Raw genomic sequence first — 22,254 nt, 5'->3', positions numbered from 1 at the left:
TTCTATGTTGTGTGTCTAGTTTGTCTGTTTCTGTGTTCAGCCTAATATGGTTCTCAATCAGAGGCAGCTGTCAATCGTTGTCCCTGATTGAGAATCATATATAGGTTGCTTGTTTTGTGTTGGGGATTGTGGGTGGTTGTCTTCTGTCTTTGTGTTCTGCACCAGATAGGACTGTCTCGGTTTTCACATTTGTTATTTTGTATTTTGTATAGTGTTCACGTTATTGTCTCTTCTTTATTAAATCATGTTGAACACTAGCCGCGCTGCATTTTGGTCCTCTCCTTCACCCCAGGAAGAAAGCCGTTACAGCCCTAGAGCACACAAAAAACTATACATACCTCAGCCTAAACATCAGTGCCACAGGTAACTTCCACAAAGCTGTGAACAATCTGAGAGGCAAGAAGGGCCTTCTATGCCATCAAAAGGAACATAACATTTGACATACCAATTAGGACCTGGCTATAAAATACTTGAATAGAACCCATTGCCCTTTATGGTTGTGAGGTCTGGGGTCCGCTCACCAACCAAGAATTCACAAATGGGACAAAGACCAAATTGAGAATCTGCATCCAGAATTCAGCAAAAATATCCTCTGTATACAACGTAAAACACGAAATAATGCATGCAGAGCAGAATTAGGCCGTTACCTGCTAATGATCAAAATCCTGAAAAGATTTTACAACCACCTAAAAGGGAACAATTCCCAAACCTTCCATAACAAAGCCATCACCTACAGAGAAATGAACCTGGAGAAGAGCCCCCTAAACAAGCTGATCCTGGGGCTCTGGTCACAAACACTAACAGACCCCACAGAGTCCCAGGACAGCAACACAATTAGACCCAACCAAATCATGAGAAAACAAAAAGATAATTACTTGACACATTGGAAAGAATGAACAAAAAACAGAGCCAACTAGAATGCTATTTGGTCATAAACAGAGAACACACAGCGGCAGAATACCTGACCACTTTGAATGACCCAAAATTAAGGAAAACCTTGAATATGTACAGACTCAGTGAGCATAGCCGTGCTATTGAGAAAGGCCGCCATAGGCAGACCTGCCTCTCAAGAGAAGACAGGCTATGTGCACACTCCCCACAAAATGAGGTGGAGACTGAGGTGCACTTCCTAACCTCCTGCCAAATGTACGACCATATTAGAGACACATATTTCCCTCAGATTACATAGACCCACAAAGAGTTTGAAAAGAAATCCAATTTTGATAAACTCCCATATCTATTGGGTGAAATACCACATGTTTCCAATGCCAATAAAGCCCTTAAATTGAAATTGAATTTACAGAGAGAGACAGAAGGAGAGAGACAGAGAGAGATATGACAAAGAGAGATATGACATAATATGGCATTTGTAATGTCTTTATTCTTTTGGAACTTCTATGAGTGTAATGTTTACTGTTCATTTTTATTCATTATCATTATGAGTTTTATAAATCAGTGATGCTGTGAGTGTGTGTGTGTGTGTGTGTGTGTGTGTGTGTGTGTGTGTGTGTGTGTGTGTGTGTGTGTGTGTGTGTGTGTGTGTGTGTGTGTGTGTGTGTGTGTGCGTGTGTGTGTGTGTGTGTGTGTTACCATGCAGGTACATTTCTTCTCCCTCTGTGAACATCATGTGACATCGGGCACAGCGGGCACAGGTAGGGTGGTAGTGCTTACCCCCTGCCTGGAAACAGAGAAAGAGACCGTAGTAAGACATAAACAGTAGAAAGAGCAGGAGCAGGAGAAGAACAGAGCACTAGAGGAGAGAATCAGACTGCTGGAGGAGAGGGTGAGGGGGATGGAGTGTGACAGAGAACAACCTACTAGAAGCCAGCAGAACAGCCCACCTCAGCTCCTGACAAAAGTCTCGACACCAAAGCAAAAGAGTCTACCCCTGACCATAGCGTCGAAATCACAGCAGAACATACAAATGAAGAACCCCAAGTCCAGGGTATCTCACCCCCTCTGAGCAGCCCCCCTGTCAGCCACCCTGATAGGCCTCCTGACAACCCCCCCACCGACTGAGGACATACGCAAGACACAGATTGTACTCCCTATGGACTCAAACCGGAAATATATACAAGAAACATTTTGTGTCTAAACTCTGGTGTCCAAACACCCAGCACGCCCTAGACCTTCTGTCTGAGGACCAACTAGATTCACCCAGCCACATAATAATACATACAGGCACAAACGACCTGGGATCACAGCAGGACAGGGTGGCCACAGTTCTCAAGGGAGTGATTGAAAAAGCTTATTCTAATTTCCCCAACACATAAGTGGTTATCTCTACCCTGCTACCATGAAAATACTCCCACCATACCATATCTCTACCCTGCTACCATACAGCGGGTAAACGCAAGTATTTCCCGTGACTGTGCGTCAAAACCAAATGTTTTCCTGGCCCACCACTCCACCCTGGACTTGAACAGCCTTTACGACCAGGTCCACCTATACAAGGCAGCAGTGCCCATCTTCGCCCGGACCCTAAAGGACATCGCTTTCAAATGCAGCTCTTCACACAGGCGCAACAGATCAATAGACACCCTGTCCAGATCAGCGAGACACTCTCCCAGACCTGCGGGACCCCCCCTGGACCTACACATAGAGGACCCACGCCAAGAGGACCTACATCCAAACCACAAAACCACCAGCCACATCCACACCCCTGCCCCAACCAATCATCACCCCTCCAAGTCAACAATGCCCACACCCCATTTAGGCCCCTCAGATCAGACCCATACCCCTGCTGCCCACACAATGCCCCCCACCCCTGCAAAGAGGGCCTCAACATGGACGTCACACATACGCCCAGGCCGTGAGCGGGAAAACAGGCCCAAACCCCACTCTTACACTAGCCCAAGTCAATGGAATGTACCAGATGCTCAGCAGGCTCTGCTCACACTTACTGGTCTGAGACCAAACCACACAACCAACAACATTGGACACTTTATGGAACACAAAGCCTTCACTATCTCATCCTGGAATATCCCAGGCCTGAGGTCATCTGCCTTTGGCCTAAAGAGCAGGAACCTGAACTTCATCAAATAAATCGGAAATACAGACATTGTCATCCTACAAGAAACATGGTATAGAGGAGACGGACCCACTGCTTGCCCTCTAGGTTACAGAGAGCTGGTATTCCCATACCAAACTAACAGGTGTGAAACAGGGAAGGGACTCAGGGAGTATGCTAATTTAGTATAGAGCAGACCTAACTCACTCTATTATATTAATCAAAACAGGAACCTTTTACATTTGGCTAGAAATTCAAAGGGAAATGATCTTAACAGAGAAAAATGTCCTCCTGTGTACTACCTATATCCCCCCACTAGAATCCCCATACTTTAATGAAGACAGCTTCTCCATCCTGGAGGGGGAAATCAATCATTTTCAGACCCAGGGACATGTACTAGTCTGTAGTGACCTAAATGCCAGAACCGGACAAGAACCTGACACCCTCAGCCCACAGGGGGACAAACACATGCCTGGAGGTGACAGCATTCAAGGGGACTCTTATGGTAGGTACAACTATAGATCATCTCTTGGCAGTAGTACTGTAGACTACAGCAGCAGCGCCTCTTCAATCTCAGGAGGAGGTTCGGTCAAAAAGAAATTCGGCTTGAGAAGGAGGAGAAATTCGGCTTGTCACCAAAAACACTCACAAACTTTTACAGATGCACAATCGAGAGCATCCTGTCGGGCTGTATCACCGCCTGGTACAACAACCACCCGAGCCACTGCCTGTTCACCCCGACATCATCCAGAAGGCGAGGTCAGTACAGGTGCATCAAAGCGGGGACTGAGAGACTGAAAAACAGCTTCTATCTCAAGCCATCAGACTGTTAAACAGCCATCACTAACATTGAGTGGCTGCTGCCAACATACTGAGTCATCTCTAACCACTTTAATAATGAAAAAATTGATGTAATAAATGTATCACTAGCAACTTTAAACAATGCAACATTATATAAAATGGTGCCGGATGAAATCAGCAGTTTTACGGGCACCCAACAAATTATGCTATTATGTGTTTTTTTCGCGATATTTGTACATTTATTTTGTACATAATGTTTCTGCAGCCGTATCTTATGGCAGAAAAGAGCTTCTGGATATGACAGTGATCACTCACCTCGGAATAGACAAAGATTTTTTCAACAACAAGCAAGACTCAAATGATATTCTTCAAACATCCGGCAGGGCCGACATCCCAGTTATTCGCAAAACGAAGCGATGGAGGTACAGAGGGCGAAGAGCCGGATGCCTCGTCAGGACCCGCAGAAGGCGAGTAGGAAAGCTGCCGTTACCGTCAATATTACTCGCCAACGTGCAATCATTGGACAATAAATTAGACGAGGTACGATCACGAATATCCTACCAACGGGACATCAAAAACTGTAATATCCTATGTTTCACGGAATTGTGGCTGAATGACGACATGGATATTCAGCTAGCGGGATATACGCTGCACCGGCAAGATAGAACAGCACACTCCGCGAGGGGGGGCGGTCTGTGCATATTTGTAAACAACAGCTGGTGCACGAAATCTGATGAAGTCTCTAGATTTTGCTCGTCTGAAGTAGAGTATATTGTGATAAATTGCAGGCCACACTACTTGCCTAGAGAGTTTTCAGCTATACTTTTCGTGGCTGTTTATTTACCACCACAGATGCTGGCACTAAGACCACACTCAGTCAGCTGTATAACGTAAATAAGCTAACAGGAAACCACTCACCCAGAGGCGGCGCTCCTAGTGTCCGGAGACTTTAATGCAGGGAAACTTAAATCAGTTCTACAAAATCTCTATCAACATAGTAAATGTGCAACCAGAGGGATAAAAATTGTAGATCACCTGTACTCCACACACAAAGACGCGTACAAAGCTCTCGCTCGCCCTCCATTTGGTAAATCCGACCACAACTCTATCCTCCTGATTCCTGCTTACAAGCAAAAATTAAAGCAGGAAGCACCAGTGAATTGGTCTATAAAAAAAGTGGTCAGATGAAGCAGATGCTAAACTACAGGACTGTTTTGCTATCACAGACTGGAACATGTTCCTGGATTCCTCCGATGACATTGATGAATACACCACATTAGTCACTGGCTATATCAATAAGTGCATCGAGGACATCATCCCCACAGTGACTGTACGTACATACCCCAACCAGAAGCAATGGAATACAGGCAACATTCGCACTGAGCTAAAGGGTAGAGCTGCCGCTTTCAAGGTGCGGGACTCTAACCCGGAAGCTTACAAGAAATCCTGCTATGCCCTGCGACGAACCATGAAACAGGCAAAGCGTCAATACAGGGCTAAGATTGAATCATACTACACCAACTCCGACGTTCGTCGGATGTGGCAGGGCTTGCAAACTATTACAGACTACGAAGGGAAGCACAGCCGCGAACTGCCCAGTGACACGAGCCTACCAGACGAGCTAAATCACTTCTATACTCGCTTCGAGGCAAGCAACACTGAGGCATGCATGAGTGCATCAGCTGTTATGGACGACTGTTTGATCACGCTCTCCGTAGCCGACATGAGTAAGAGCTTTAAACAGGTCAACTTACACAAGGCTGCGGGGCCAGACAGATTACCAGGACGTGTGCTCCGGGCATGTGCTGACCAACTGGCAGGTGTTTTCACTGACATTTTCAACATGTCCCTGATTGAGTCTAATACCAACATGTTTCAAGCAGACCACCATAGTCCCTGTGCCGAAGAACACAAAGGAAACCAGCCTAAATGACTACTGACACGTAGGACTCACGTCCGTAGCCATGAAGTGCTTTGAAAGGCTGGTAATGGCTCACATCAACACCATTATCCCAGAAACCCTAGACCCACTCCAATTTGCATACCGCCCAGACAGATCAACAGATGACGCAATCTCTATTGCACTCCACACTGCCCTTTCCCACCTGGACAAAAGGATCACCTATGTGAGAATGCTGTTCATTGACTACAGCTCAGCATTCAACACCATAGTACCCTCAAAGCTCATCACTAAGCTAAGGAACCTGGGACTAAACACCTCCTCTGCAACTGGATCCTGGACTTCCTGACAGGGTAGGTAGCAACACATCTGCCACGCTGATCCTCAACACTGGAGCTCCGCAGGGGTGCGTGCTCAGTCCCCTCCTGTACTTCCTGTTCATCCATGACTGCAATGCCAGGCACGACTCCAACACCATCATTGAGTTTAAGTTTGCAGATGAGACAACCGACAACGACGAGACAGCCTATAGGGAGGAGGTCAGAGACCTGGCCGGGGGGTACCAGAATAACAACCTATCCCTCAACGTAACCAAGACTAAGGAGATGAATGTGGACTACAGGAAAAGTAGCACCGAGCACGCCCCCATTCTCATCGATGGGGCTGTAGTGGAGTAGGTTTAGAGCTTCAAGTTCCTTGGTGTCCACATCAACAACAAACTAGAATGGTCCAAACATACCAAGACAGTCGTGAAGAGGGCACGACAAAGCCTATTCCCCCTCAGGAAACTAAAAAGATTTGGCATGGGTCCTGAGATCCTCAAAAGGTTCTACAACTGCAACATCGAGAGCATCCTGACCGGTTGGTTCACTGCCTGGTACGGCAATTGCTCGGCCTCCGACCGCAAGGCACTTCAGAGGGTAGTGCGTACAGCCCAGTACATCACTGGGGCAAAGCTGCCTGCCATCCAGGACCTCTACACCAGGCAGTGTCAGAGGAAGGCCCTAAAAATTGTCATAGACTGTTCTCTCTACTACCGCATGGCAAGCAGTACCGGAGGGCCAAGTCTCGGACAAAGGCTTCTCAACAGTTTTTACCCCCAAGGCATAAGACTCCTGAACAGGTAACCAAATGGTTATCCGGACAATTTGCATTATGTGCCCCCCCCCAACCCCTCTTTTTACGCTGCTGCTACTCTCTGTTTACCATATATGCATAGTCACTTTAACTTCTTTGGGACTGGGGGGCAGTATTGAGTAGCTTGGATAAAAAGGTGCCCAGAGTAAACTGCCTGCTACGCAGTTCTAAAAGCTATAATATGCATATAATTAGTAGATTTGGATAGAAAACACTCTGAAGTTTCTAAAACTGTTTGAATGATGTCTGTGAGTATAACAGAACTCATATGGCAGGCAAAAACATGAGAAAAAATCCAACCAGGAAGTGGGAAATCTGAGGTTTGTAGTTTTTCAAGTCATAGCCTATCAAATATACAGTGTATATGTGGTCATATTGCACTTCCTAAGGCTTCCACTAGATCCACAGTCTTTAGAACCTTGTTTGATGCTTCTACTGTGAAGGAGGGGGAAATGAGAGCTGTTTGAGTCAGGGGTCTGGCAGAGTGCCACGAGCTCAGTCTCGCGCTCTCCCGTGAGAGTTAGCTGCGTTCCATTGCATTTCTACAGACAAAGGAATTCTCCGGTTGAAACATTATTGAAGATTTATGATAAAAACATCCTAAAGATTGATTCTATACTTCGTTTGACATGTTTCTACGAACTGTAATATGACTTTTCGTCTGAACTTTCGCCTGGACTTGCCCGCGCCTCCTGAGTTTGGATTTGTGTACTAAACGCGCGAACAAAAAGGAGGTATTTGGACATAAATGATGGACTTTATCGAAAAAAAAAAACATTTATTGTGGAACTGGGATTCCTGGGAGTGCATTCTGATGAAGATCATCAAAGGTAAGTGAATATTTATAATGCTATTTCTGACTTCTGTTGACTCCACAACATGGCGGGTATCTGTATGGCTTGTTTTTTGTGGCTGAGTGCCGTACTCAGATTATTGCATGGTGTGCTTTTTGCGGAAAGTTTTTTTGAAATCTGACACAGCGGTTGCATTAAGGAGAAGTTTATCTATAATTCCATGCATAACAATTGTATCTTTTATCAATGTTTATTATGAGTATTTCTGTAAATTGATGTGGCTCTCTGCAAAATCACTGGATGTTTTGGAACTACTGAACATAACGCAGCAATGTAATCTGAGATTTTTGGATATAAATATTAACTTTATCGAACAAAACATACATGTATTGTGTAACATGAAGTCCTATGAGTGTCATCTGATGAAGATCATCAAAGGTTAGTGATTCATTTTATCTCTATTTCTGCTTTTTGTCACTCCTCTGTCATGATGTTGCCTGCTTGGGTACTGCAAACCCCATCCCCCTCTCCCTGCCTCTCCCTTTCCTACCACAACCCATGTGGTGATCACAGAGAGATGTCGTAAATTCCTGAGAATCTCCTCATGGCCAACAGTATTATAGACAGAGGGTAAACTTTCAGGACAAAGGAATTCTCTTCCACCTCACAGAACTTGAGGTATGAACATATTTCATGTTCCTGCAAAAGTAGGAAAGATCGGTGAAGATCCCAGCTATTAACATGTCCATTTGTCCCCATGTGGGAAACTCAGGAGAGACTGTGGGACCACATTACCATACCGCTGTTTATATAATAACCTCAGATATGAGGTTTACACCTGTTTGTTGTATAAAATGAATGAGTGAGTATGATACTGTTTGTATAATTGTGTAATATGATTTTGAACTGTTTAATGAAGGAAAATACAAATCCCTGTTGTATTTGAACTAAATCCAAGGACCGCCCTGAGCCAGTTGGGTCAGAGACCATGGGACCACCCCTCTCTGCTATCTGAATAAAAGCCAACTCTAAGAAATTACCATTTAGACCATGTTTATCCTCCAAGGAGGAGAACGAAGGTTGAGTATAATTGCTGAATCTTTAACCATACCACGTGGTTAAAACTCTTATACTAATAAGAACAAGTTTTGATATTGACTACTAGTCTGCAGCTAGGAATTCGGTATCATTGAACGCGAAGAAAGACAACCGCCGAAACAAGCATTCTATAACGAATGTCACTCTGAACTCTCCACAATAACTACGACAGAAGGAACTCCAACAAAAATGAACTTCTCTCCAACGATCAAGACAACACACCGAGCGTAAATATATATATATTGATTGCAATTGTTCCCGAATGAGTGAGCGTTCATGTGTAAGGATTAGCATGTCAATTGTTATAATTATGGACTCTGTAGTGAATTCTTAGTCGAACGCCATTTTCCCTTTGTCTAACAGCCGCCATGCCGGTTCAGCCCGCTAGGGCATATTTTCTCCTATCATTTCATGTAACTATTTGAAGTTTGTTTGTTTGTTTATGCATTTCTGTGAATTAATTAGTTAGTAATAAATAAATGATTTAAGACAATTGATGTATGGATGACTCATAGTGAAGACTGGGTTCGTCCAGATAATCAACAATTTACGACGTTTGGAATGAGACTAACGTGAGGTAGAGTAAATAAATCATTAATTAGAAGACTATTGATCAGATATGAAAATATCTGAAAGGTTATATTGGGAAATTATAACTTTGTAATCTAATAACTTTCCCTGGTGCCCTCGAATTCATAGTTAATTAATTACGTTATTACTCAAGTGATCGCGTAATCCCTAATTACAGGAATCTATGATAAAAACGTATAAGTCTTCAATTTAACGATAGCAAAGACACGACATATATGACGCCCCCTGTGAGGGATCTAAGATAGAATTAGACTCTGCTGTGTAATTCCAAATATCAATTGTGCAAACAGAAATCGTACAAAACAGACTACTTTCTATACAAATTTGTTGCGCATTCCATAGCGCCTCCGGTAGCGGCCTTTTAGCGTCAGAGCAGTGAGTGGTAAATTCCAGATTTAGTCCGTTAGGCCAAACGGTACTATTTCTATCGGTCAATATTAACTTCTAGAGCCAATAAGGTTAGAAATTAGAAGATATTCGTTCGGTGACCGAGCCGAAGTAAATTGTCTGCCTACCACACTAAACCAGTGTGGACTGACTACAGGCAAAACCCTATTATGTACCGTGTCGCTCCGGTCAACATAACGCTAGCAAAATAGGCCGAAGGGTTTAAGGTGAGCCGTCACTAGTAAACCTACCCTCTCCATGGCGAGAGGGACCCTATTTTTGCTTAGAACGTGATATTTCTGAACAATGTAAGCTAGCACGAGGTGGGAAATCCACGAGATGCAAGCTAAAATAGAGGGAATTTTTTTTTCACGTTCTGTGTGCTGTTTAAATTCCTCAGCCTCGCGCGACGGAAGTCCCGCCCTTTGTACTTCCGTTTGATTTCAGCATTTCGCATCCTGGTGGTAAAGAACCGCAAGTACATCCCTTAAAAGAGGTGGCGAAACCCAAACGTGGATCACGTTTAAATAATCCAGCAATCAATTGTTTGGGTCTCATTCAATTTATTTATTTAAATTGTCGGATATACCTTTCTAGGTTCTTAAACTTCTCATATTAACCTAGATTAAGCACTTCTCAGGTTAATTAAAGTTTAATTCACAAATTGCCTATACAGGTTTGATTTATCATTAAATTGATCAATCAGTAAAATTTGGGTTTTTCAAAACCCATTCAGTAATCCAGTACTGACAGAAGCCCCGCCCCAGCGGGAATCCCATGTGGTTTCGGCCTTAGGGAGAAGTACCACAGTGTTGAATGTGCCCAACATTTGGTCTACTGTTTACACTTATGATATCTAATCAACAGAGATTTTATGGATTATCGTCTCATTCAATTTAATAAGTTAAATTGTTGAACATAATTTAATGTTCTTCCAATCAAATGAGACACTTTTAAACTTATCATATTAACCTAGATGAAGCCACATCTCATGTTAATTAAAGTTTAATACCCAGATAGCCTACACAGGTAGGATTAATCATTGGCATTGATTAATTAATTCAATTTGCTTTTGTAAATTCATTCACGTCCAACTTCCACATTACTGGTACAGTACTGGTAGTTCATCAACATCTATAAATAGATTAAACTTGTCTTTGCAGCTTCCAATATATTCCAAAACCAAATTTAGGAAAATTAGGAAAAACATTTTTCCTTTCAAAATGTTCTAATAATGTGCAAGCAATCAGAGGGGGTAATCCCCACCCGCCCGCTAATTAGTGAACCTCCACCCGCAAATGTATTGATCTCTGACCTCAGCAGCGATACCAACACTAATTATGCCCTTAGTGGAAAAGCAGACAACAACACTTTCCAAAATCAACCATCAGGCGCAGGCCTCGTAAAGGTTCTCTCCAGTCTAGCCCTGATGTCTTTCCACCCGAGATTGGCATCTGTCCAATACCGCAGTGCACAGCTGAAGCACGAGCAGGTGATGGTAGACATGGAGGGACAGGCGGAGAGAACCGCGAAACTAATGACAAATGCAGAAAATGGAAAAATTCTGCTAGCTATGGAACTGCGCTTGAAAACTGAACAATTAAATAAAATTGCAAAAACGTATGACGATGAACAAGCACAAGCTCTTCAACAAAATCGTTTTCTACAGGAACAAAATCAAATGCTACTGGAACAACTCGATTTATACAAAACTAAATACGATGATGTCCACGCCAAACTAGATAAATCTGAAGAGTTATCTACAAACAGGAGCGCTCAACTTGATAACATGCATGCAGTTATGTTGAACGTTACTCAAAATAACACGGTTCTACTCAAAACGCTGCAGACCAAAGACGATCAGTTAATGAACATAATGACAAAGTTGGATGACAAATCAGCAGAACTCATTGAAGTCGCTGACCAAATGAATGATGAGAGAACTCAGGTGATGAAGATGGAAATATTGATTTCTAAGCAAGCAGCGGAAATCTCATCACTGAATCTCTCGCTCCGTACTCGAGACCTCTATTTGCAAACCATGACAGATAAGTTTGAGACCGAAAGGAGCAAGTGTGACACTCACGTGTCCAAAATCAGTACTCTAAGTGCTCAAGTGGACTCTGCAATGCAGCAGAATACCACCCTTAGGTACCATCTGGATGAAGTCCAGAATGGTCACGCTCTACAGCGCGACTACCAATCCAAGCAACCGGAGCCCTGTACTCACAGGAGTAAAGACGATAGGTTTCAGACCTTGCCTCCCTCATGGGTCCCTCAGTCTTCTCCTCTGGGCCATTCGGCACTGAGTAATATTGCACCTCTTGGCCAACAACAACAAGGCTTGGCTTCTTCTCTTGGCCTTTCGGCCCCAATCTCTCCACAGGATGAAGCCAACCCTCTCCGCCCGCTTGGCGCGGAATACCTTGACAAACTCGTCAAGTATTTCCCCACCTTTGACCCCGTTCCAGGTCAGCCAAACGATACTGAGACGTTCCTAACTGACATAGAGGACGCGTTGGATGGCTACCCGAACGCTACAGGTTCTGACAGGGTTTACCTGTTGAAGCGAACGTCAAATAGACACGTGACAAGGTTCATTCGTCTACAACAGCAACACGTGCTAAATGACTACGCTAAACTTGCCACAGCTTTGAAAGTAGAATTCAGTGGTTCTGCGACTCGCAAACACAATAGCTCACTGGCTAACACCGTTAAACAAGCTCGGAACGAACACCCACAAGCTTACTATCATAGGCTTCGTTCAGCTTACTTTGGCCTACTCACTGAAACAGGCATGGAAGACCTGGTACCTTTTAAACAAATGTTCCTGTCGAACATGTATCCTACCTTCATTACCTACTTGGGCCCTGCCGCCCACGTCGGCTTGCCTATCTTACAACTCAGAGAGCTTGCAAGCACAGCTTTTGAGGCATCAAAAGTTCACAACGCTAAGAGCCCTGACCACTCGGTTTTGAAGTTTGACCAGGAGCACTCACTCCAGCTAGAGGGTGCATTATCAGGTATTGGAGCGTTGAGAGATGACGCACAACAACAGTTTCTACCACGAAACCATGATTCCAATAACCTCCGCGGTCGAAATAACTGTAAAGTACGTCGCAATCAACATGACTACCGCTACAATCGACCTGTTCGCTACGTTCCTGTACCCAACCCACACAAAGTGTCAGAGCACAAGGGTAACAAAGGGTTGAAGGACAATCAAAACGTAGACCAATGTTCTCCAGCAGTTCCACTACAGGAAGAACTAAAGCGAGAACAATTTGAGAAAAGGGTAAAAGATAAGTCACAAGGACTAGACGGGGAATTACCGGACACCAGGTCCGCAGGAATTAACACCCATAGCAAGGACGTTAAAGTTCAAATTTCTCCCGCTCTCATTCAAGACCCTATCCAGGGCCCGCTTGATCAAGAAATTAGACCCCGGGCTTTGTCTATAGACTCTGATACAAAGGTTGCGAAGAAAAAGGTCAAACGCTTCGTTAAAACTAAGCCCACTCAAAATCTGAAAAGTCGATCTGCTTCCACCTTGAACAGAATTGACACTTCACGTGGTTGCGAACAACCACTCCACTTTGTGGGGAATATGTCCACTAACCACGAATCTAAACGCCCGTACCTGGAAACAGTCCTGGAGGACTGCTTAACTTGTCATGCGCTAATTGATTCGGGTGCGACAATATCACTCATCTCTCAAACATTGTTTGATGATCTCAAAAAGGCTTTGAAGCCAACTAAACGTTAAAAGTGGAACGATGCGACACTACACTTCGAGGGGTCACTCAGACCACCTCGGCTCTCACATTGAGAGTCATGCTGAAACTACACTTCAAGGACGTATCGCTCATTCACCCTGTGTACGTTACCAGCCTCGAAACTGTACCCCTGTTACTTGGAGCAGACTTGATGGATCGGTTACTCCCATTGATGGATTGGAAAACCAACCAGGTATGGTCACAGGCCACCCTGCCTTCTCCACTGACCACACTGTCTTCCCCTAACGCTAGCTGCAACGCAGTCAGTCACGAGGGATATCTGTCAAAAGCACCCCTTGGGAAAAAGACGTTTAAAAACCTCTTGGGGCAGAATCCGATCCAAGGAGATATTACAATATCTCGACACATTCCATCAGCCAACCTGATTGACCATTCTTTTCATGATTTCGAGCCAGCTGTCTCTGTTAATAAGCAACTTCCCTCCTCCGTGCAGTCGTGCAATACGGTAGTTGAGATGAACTCCTCTTGCCCTTCAGACATTTCCGCAAGCACTGCGGCCGTCTCAGCAAGAAAAACATCGATGCGCAGAGTATACTCTGCTTCCGATGATACACCTTCCGCTTTGTTGGGGACTGTCAACCCTTACAATGACACTAATGGCGTCAGTCCAGCAACTGACCCGATGATTCCCACTGGTGAAACACTTTGCGATATCACAGACCGATATCCTCGTCTCAGTTCGCAGGTACTGAAGAGGTTGCCACACGCGGTGGGGACTGACATGCCTCGACAGCCACTGAGCGTTTTGAAGCACAAACACCAGGAGATTTGGTTGAAAGGTTACAGCCATTCTCATAACAACACGGCCGCTGACAACTCGTACATCGGGTCCGATCTTTTCATTTGCGCCTCGGACACCAACACCACCCGCTGGTGGGGGGGTCCCGAGACACAAAGGGGGGGAATAGTAGCCCAGACCCATGATGAGCCTCATCGAGGCCGGTGGGGGGGTCAAGACTACGGACAACACCGTACGAGGCCGCCAGAGCATAAATCAAATCTAGTTGTAAACTCCCCTATGAGAACATTGAGGAGCAGACAGGCCCCTAGACGGGGATTATCTTAGAGCACATCTAAAAATAGTACTGAGGTGTACCGCACTGGTCGTAAAGGAAGTCCAGTGGACTTGTCCACCTCCAAAACAAATGGCAACAATAATCATTCCTTGCCATGTGTAGGTTCAACTACAATACAACTAGTAAAATGCTCCAATCATGTGTTCCGGTAGTATAATATTTCAAAATAAATCGGTAGGATAACTGGTCCCTTTGTGCACCAGTACCAATACCAGCAACAGTCAGTCTAGCTACAATCAGTAAGGAGGTTAGAGACCTAACCAATCAAATTACCCTTGACAATAGCGACATAGGAGTCACTCAGAGTGCAACACAGGGAAGGGAATCTCCAGTGCACTCTTCCAATGGTTAACACACATGCCACTAATAAATAGAATCCTTCATTCAGGAGGAAAATTATTAGAATCATTAACCATGATCACACCACGTACGACTGGTCCAATACTTAAAGAGTACTTCCGTCGTGAGGTCAGCTCCTCCGTGGATAACATAGCTATGAAATAGACTTCATACCTATCACCACTACAATAGTGGAAGACACAGTGACTTAGTAAAAACTACTACAGACTCCCTCGACACCAATTCTGACTGACCCTCAGGCATTGACCTGAAAACTACCTGACTACGTCAGACTCATTCTGAACAAGTTGTAATCTGCCAGGATACTTGGTTTTCTTCCCTTGACATGCGCGCTTGTTTAAGCATAAACGCACATGCACAACGGAACATCCAATTAGGATTTATGCTAGGATCACGTAAGGGTCCAAGCCAAATACCAGCCTTAGTAAAGTTGAACATTTACTTCTAGGCCTTTGTCTCTACAGCACTCACCAGTTTTCTTCCCAGAAGTCCATAGGTCATCCCCGTAGACTGCCCAAAACTAGTGCCTTACAGCTGTAAAGTTATCATATAGTTATCAACTTAGGATAGTGCCTAAGCAACACACCAAGTAGGAAAACCCTAGATATGGCATTAGAGACAATGCCATGATAGTCATTTTGCCAGAACATTGGACGTATATAGAATACATTCCAATTAGATTATTTTTGTGTGAGAACTATATTTTGTATCTTTTTTTTGTTTATGCTTTCATTCCTTTTCGGTTCAGTTCCTTTGACATTTAGGAAGTGATAGAGCCATAAACAACTTCCCCATACAACATTCACTTAGTGCCACAACGCCGCTCATTGGGGAATGAATGTAATTATATATATATTTCATGAGTGTGTGTGCGTTGTTAACATCTGCCTAAGTTACTGCTCAGATCTTCCAGTCTGGACGACAACCAGACGACGGGTCCGGAACGGCGACCCCAAATCCGGACACCCACGGCCCATCCTTGTGGCGGTATGCCCGCTGTCAGAGAGCCTACCAAGGTAAACCACCAAGGGGGGGACCACAACGGCGATCACCAACCAGGACATCCCCTGGCCCTCCCTGGGGTACTTTGCAGCTTCCCTGGTGCCCTCGAATTCATAGTTAATTAATTACGTTATTACTCAAGTGATCGCGTAATCCCTAATTACAGGAATCTATGATAAAAACGTATAAGTCTTCAATTTAACGATAGCAAAGACACGACACCTCTCTTTGGCTGGAAAAATGGCTGTGTTTTTCTGTGACTAGGTGCTGACCTAACATAATCGTTTCGTGTGCTTTCGTTGTAAAGCCTTTTTGAAATCGGACACTGTGGCTGGATTTACAGCAAGTTTATCTTTAAAATGGTGTAAAATACTTGTATGTTTGAGGAATTTTAATTATGGGATTTCTGTTATTTTGAATTTGGCGCCCTGCAATTTCACTGGCAGTTGGCGAGGTGGGACGCTACCGTCCCGAATATCCCAGAGAGGTTAACTATACATTCATGTACATACTACCTCAATTGGCCCGACCAACCAGTGCTCCCGCACATTGGCTAACCAGGCTTATCTGCATTGTGTCCCACCACCCGCCAACCCCTCTTTTTATGCTACTGCTACTCTCTGTTCATCATATATGCATAGTCACTTTAACCATACCTAATTGTACATACTACCTCAATAAGCCTGACTAACCGGCGTCTGTATGTAGCCTTTCTACTGTTATTTTCAAATGTCTTTTTACTGTTGTTTTATTTCTTTACTTACCTACACACACACACACACATACCTTTTTTTGGACTATTGGTTAGAGCCTGTAAGTAAGCATTTCACTGTAATGTGAAATGCTGTATGCTGTTGTATTCGGCGCACGTGACAAATAAACTTTGATTTGATTTTATATAATGTTTACATACCCTACATTACTCATCTCATATGTATATACTGTACTCTATGCCATCTACTAGAGGTCGACCGATTAATCGGAATGGCCGATTAATTTGGGCCGATTTCAAGTTTTCATAACAATCGTAAATCGGTATTTTTGGACACCGATTTGGTCGATATTCATTTTTTTTTTTTTACACCTTTATTTATCTAGGCAAGTCAGTTAAGAACACATTCTTATTTTCTATGATGGCCTAGGAACGGTGGGTTAACTGCCTTGTTCAGGGGCAGAACGACAGATTTTTACCTTGTCAGCTCGGGGATTCAATCTTGCAAACTTACGGTTAACTAGTCCAACGCTCTAACCAACTGCCTTACATTGCACTCCACGAGGAGCCTGCCTGTTACGCGAATGCAGTAAGAAGCCAAGGTAAGTTGCTAGCTAGCATTAAACTTATCTTATAAAAAACAATCAATCAATCAATCATAATCACTATGTCACACCCTGGCCTTAGTTATCTTTGTTTTCTTTATTATTTTAGTTAGGTCAGGGTGTGACATGGGGGATGTATGTGTTTTGTATTGTCTAGGGTTTTTTGTATGTTTATGGGGCAGTGTTCAGTCTAGGTGTATGTATGTCTATGGTTGCCTAGATTGGTTCTCAATTAGAGACAGCTGTCTATCGTTGTCTCTGATTGGGAACCATATTTAGGCAGCCATATTCATTAGGTAGTTCGTGGGTGAATGACTATGTCTATGTTGCATGTCTGCACATTGTTTATATAGCTTCACGTTCGTCGGTTTGTTGTTTTTGTTTAGTTTTGTATAGTGTTCTTCGTTTTCGTCTTCAATAAAAAAGAAGAATGTATTGTTATCACGCTGCGCCTTGGTCCTCCTCTCTACAATGTTACGACGATCGTGACACACTAGTTAACTACACATGGTTGAGGATATTACTAGTTTTTCTAGCGTGTCCTGCGTTGCATATAATCGATGCGGTGCGCATTCGCGAAAAAGGACTGTCATTGCTCCAATGTGTACCTAACCATAAACATCAATACACAAGTATATATTTTTAAACCTGCATATTTAGTTAATATTGCCTGCTAACATGAATTTCTTTTAACTAGGGAAATTGTGTCACTTCTCTTGCAACAGAGTCAGGGTATATGCAGCAGTTTGGGCCGCCTGGCTCGTTGCGAACTGTGTGAAGACTATTTCTTCCTAACAAAGACAGCCAACTTCGCCAAACGGGGGATGATTTAACAAAAGCGCATTTGCAAAAACAGCACAATCGTTGCACGACTGTACCTAACCATAAACATCAATGCCTTTCTTAAAATCAATACACAGAAGTAAATATTTTTAAACCTGCATATTTAGCTAAAAGAAATCCAGGTTAGCAGGCAATATTAACCAGGTGAAATTGTGTCACTTCTCTTGCGTTCATTGCACGCAGAGTCAGGGTATATGCAACAGTTTGGGCCGCCTGGCTCGTTGCGAACTAATTAGCCAGAATTATTATGACATAACATTGACGGTTGTACAATGTAACAGCAATATTTAGACTTAGGGATGCCACCCGTTAGATAAAATATGGAATGGTTCCGTATTTCACTGAAAGAATAAACGTTTTGTTTTCGAAATGATAGTTTCCGGATTCAACCATATTAATGACCAAAGGCTCGTATTTCTGTGTGTTATTATGTTATAATTAAGTCTATGATTTGATATTTGATAGAGCAGTCTGACTGAGCGATGGTAGGCAGCAGCAGGCTCGTACGCATTCATTCAAACAGCACTTTCGTGTGTTTTGCCAGCAGCTCTTCGCAATGCTTCAAGCAGTGAGCTGTTTATGACTTCAAGCCTATCAACTCCCGAGATTAGGCTGGTGTAACCGATGTGAAATGGCTAGCTAGTTAGCGGGGTGCGCGCTAATAGCATTTCAATCGGTGACGTCACTCGCTCTGAGACTTGGAGTGTTCTTCCCCTTGCTCTGCAAGGGCCGCGGCTTTTGTGGAGCGATTGGTAACGATGCTTCGAGGGTGGCTGTTGTCGATGTGTTCCTGATTCGAACATGTTTCATGATTTATTTGAGGCTAAATTGATTTAATTGATGTATTATATTAAGTTAAAATAAGTGTTCATTCAGTATTGTTGTAATTGCCATTATTACAAAAAAATAAAAAATAATTGCCGATTAATCGGTATCGGCTTTTTTTGGTCCTCCAATAATCGGTATCGGTATCGGCGTTGAAAAATCATTATCAGTCAACCTCTACCATCTACTGCATCTTGCCTATGCCGTTCGGCCATCGCTCATTCATATATTTTTATGTACATATTTTTATTCATTCCTTTACACTTGTGTGTATAAGGTAGTTGTTGTGAAATTGTTATGTTAGATTACTTGTTAGATATTACTGCATGGTCGGAACTAGAAGCACAAGCATTTCACTACACTCACATTAACATCTGCTAACCATGTGTATGTGACAAATAAAATTTGATTTGATTTGATCACTAAAGCAATACAGAAATATACTACGGAAAAAGAAAGAACAGCACGTCAGAAATCAGCTCAATGTAATTGAAGAATCCATAGACTCTAACCATTTCTGGGAAAATTTGAAAACAATAAACAGCAGACTGAGAAAATGTCAAATTGGATTTTTAACAAATTATCGTACGACAGACCACAATTTTGATGAACTCCCATATCTACTGGGTGAAATACCACAGTGTGTCATCACAGTAGCAATATTTGTGACCTGTTGCCACAAGAAAAGGGCAACCAGTGAATGACAAACACAATTGTAAATACAACCCATATTTAAGTTTACTTATTTTCTCTTTTGTACTTTAACTATTTGCACATCGTTACAACACTGTATATATACATAATATGACATTTGTGATGTCTTTATTCTTTTGGAACTTCTGTGAGTGTAATGTTTACTGTTCATTTTTATTGTTTATTTCACTTGTGTATATTATCTACTTCACTTGCTTTGCCAATTTTAACATATGTTTCCCATGCCAATAAAGCCCCTTGAATTTAATTGAATTGAGAGAGGGATAGAGACAGACAGGGAGAGAGAGAAAGAAATGACTAGCTACAGACTCAGTGAGCACAGTCTGGCTATAGAGACCTGTCGTCACAGGCAAACCTGGCTTCCCTGAGAGGACAGGCTGTGCTCGCTCTGCTCCAGGGGACAGGTAGAGACAGAGCTGCATTTCCTATCACACTGTGACAAATACTCAGACCTAAGAGAATCTTACTTTCCCAAAATGTTCATTCAGTACAAAGTATGTATTGGGTGAAAAGCCAAATATGTGTCCTCCTGCCACAACCTTAGGGACAGGCAGTGAAAATTGCAATGTCATGTCAATAATATTTCCCATTTAGTTTTGTTTTGGCTTTCATACCATGTCATGTGTCTTCTCAGTCATGTTGAGACTGGCTCACTACTATCGCTTTAATGTATTGTTATTCTCATTAATATTGTTGTTGTAGTTGCTCTTAAAACTTCTTGAGCCTATGGGGGCGCCATTTCGACTTTGTTAAAATGAGTTCCCAAATTAAACTGCCTCGTACTCAATTCTTGCTCGTACAATATGCATATTATTATTACTATTTGATAGAAAACACTCTCTAGTTTCTAAAACCGTTTGAATTATTTCTCTGAGTGAAACAGAACTCATTCTGCAGCACATTTCCTGTCAGGGAGTGAGATTTCAGAAATCGAGGTCCCTGTTCTGGGGTCAGTTTATAAGTCCCAATGTAAGCTATGGGGCTACATGCACTGCATACGTCTTCCTCTAGATGTCAGTAAGCGGGGAGAATTTGAATGGAGTGGATTGCGCAATCTGGGCCCTATATATAGACCGTGGAACGGAAGTACCGTCCTTTTCAACGGTGCGCTTGACGCATGAAGACATCACAATGGCGTCCTGCAAACGCTTTCGTTTTAGTAGTTCTATATCTCCGGTCATGTTTTTATTCGTTATAGGTGTTAAAGACATCATAAGGTAGTTAATTTAAACCGACTTAGCAGTTTATAGCAGTTTATTGCGATTTTCTGGGATTTCTTTGCCATGCGCTTTCACGAGTTGGACACCACTCCAGTTGGCGGCTAACATTAGCGGCTATTTCGACCGGACAAGAGGACATCTTTCAACCCAAAGACGATTGTTCTGGAGAAAGGACACCTTGCCCAAGATTCTGATTGAAGCTCAGCTAATAGTAAGCAGTCTTTATGCTGTTAATTCGTACTTATGTTGACAAATGTCAGATAATAATTCCGCCATGAATTATGGTGCGGTCTCGCTTTAGCGCACGGTCTATGCTTGAAGTAACGTTAATTTTAAAAATGTAACCCAGCGATTGCATTAAGAACTAATTTGTCTTTCAATTGCTGTCCAACCTGTATTTTTTAGTCAAGTTTTGGAATAGTTACTGATTAGAATAGGTGCCTCTTCAAAGATTTCTCCTGCCATTTTCTGGGCAGCTTTGCTACTTTTCTCATTGTATAACCACGATTTGTGCCGCTAAATATGCACATTTTCGAACAAACTCTATATGCATTGTGTAATATGATGTTATAGGACTGTCATCTGAAGAATTCTGAGAAGGTTAGTGAAAAAATTAATATCTTTTGGTGGTTTATACGTAATCGCTATGTTTGGCTTGAATCAATGCGGTTGTGATGTTTGCTATTGTGGTATGCTAATATAACGCTATATTGTGTTTTCGCTGTAAAACACTTAGAAAATCTGAAATATTGTCTGGATTCACAAGATCTGTGTCTTTCAATTGCTGTACGCTGTGTATTTTTAAGAAATGTTTTAAGATGAGTAATTAGGTAATACACGTTGCTCTCTGTAGTTATTCTAGTCGAGTTGTGATGGTGGCTGCAATGGTAAACTATGATTTATACCTGAAATATGCACATTTTTCTAACAAAACATATGCTATACAATAAATATGTTATCAGACTGTCATCTGATGAATTTGTTTCTTGGTTAGTGGCTATTTATATCTTTATTTGGTCGAATTTGTGATAGCTACTGATGGAGTAAAAAACTGGTGGAGTAAAAAAAGTGGTGTCTTTTGCTAACGTGGTTAGCTAATAGATTTACATATTGTGTCTTCCCTGTAAAACATTTTAAAAATCAGAAATGATGGCTGGATTCACAAGATGTGTATCTTTCATCTGGTGTCTTGGACTTGTGATTTAATGATATTTAGATGCTAGTATTTACTTGTGACGCTATGCTAGGCTATGCTAGTAGCTTTTCTACTGATGGGGGTGCTCCCGGATCCGGGTTTGGGAGGTGTTAGAGGTTAATGGTAATCCCATTTCTACTACTACTATTATTATTGTTGTTGGTCCCACCATTTTAGCTATATGTAT

The 22,254-nt window shown here is 42.7% G+C and overlaps 1 protein-coding gene across 1 annotated transcript in view; it reads right to left on the bottom strand.

The window, feature by feature from the left end:
• LOC120039063 (actin-binding LIM protein 3-like) overlaps nt 1–22,254 on the bottom strand; it is a 118,442-nt gene that overhangs the window by 54,150 nt on the left and 42,038 nt on the right. Inside the window, exon 7 of the mRNA XM_038984589.1 lies at nt 1,591–1,678. Coding sequence (XP_038840517.1) covers nt 1,591–1,678 — 88 coding nt within the window. The remainder of the gene's footprint in view (nt 1–1,590; nt 1,679–22,254) is intronic.

This window comes from Salvelinus namaycush, unplaced genomic scaffold, assembly GCF_016432855.1.
Source record: "Salvelinus namaycush isolate Seneca unplaced genomic scaffold, SaNama_1.0 Scaffold25, whole genome shotgun sequence".
NCBI lineage: Eukaryota > Metazoa > Chordata > Actinopteri > Salmoniformes > Salmonidae > Salvelinus > Salvelinus namaycush.
This window is presented reverse-complemented; position numbering and strand designations above follow the sequence as displayed.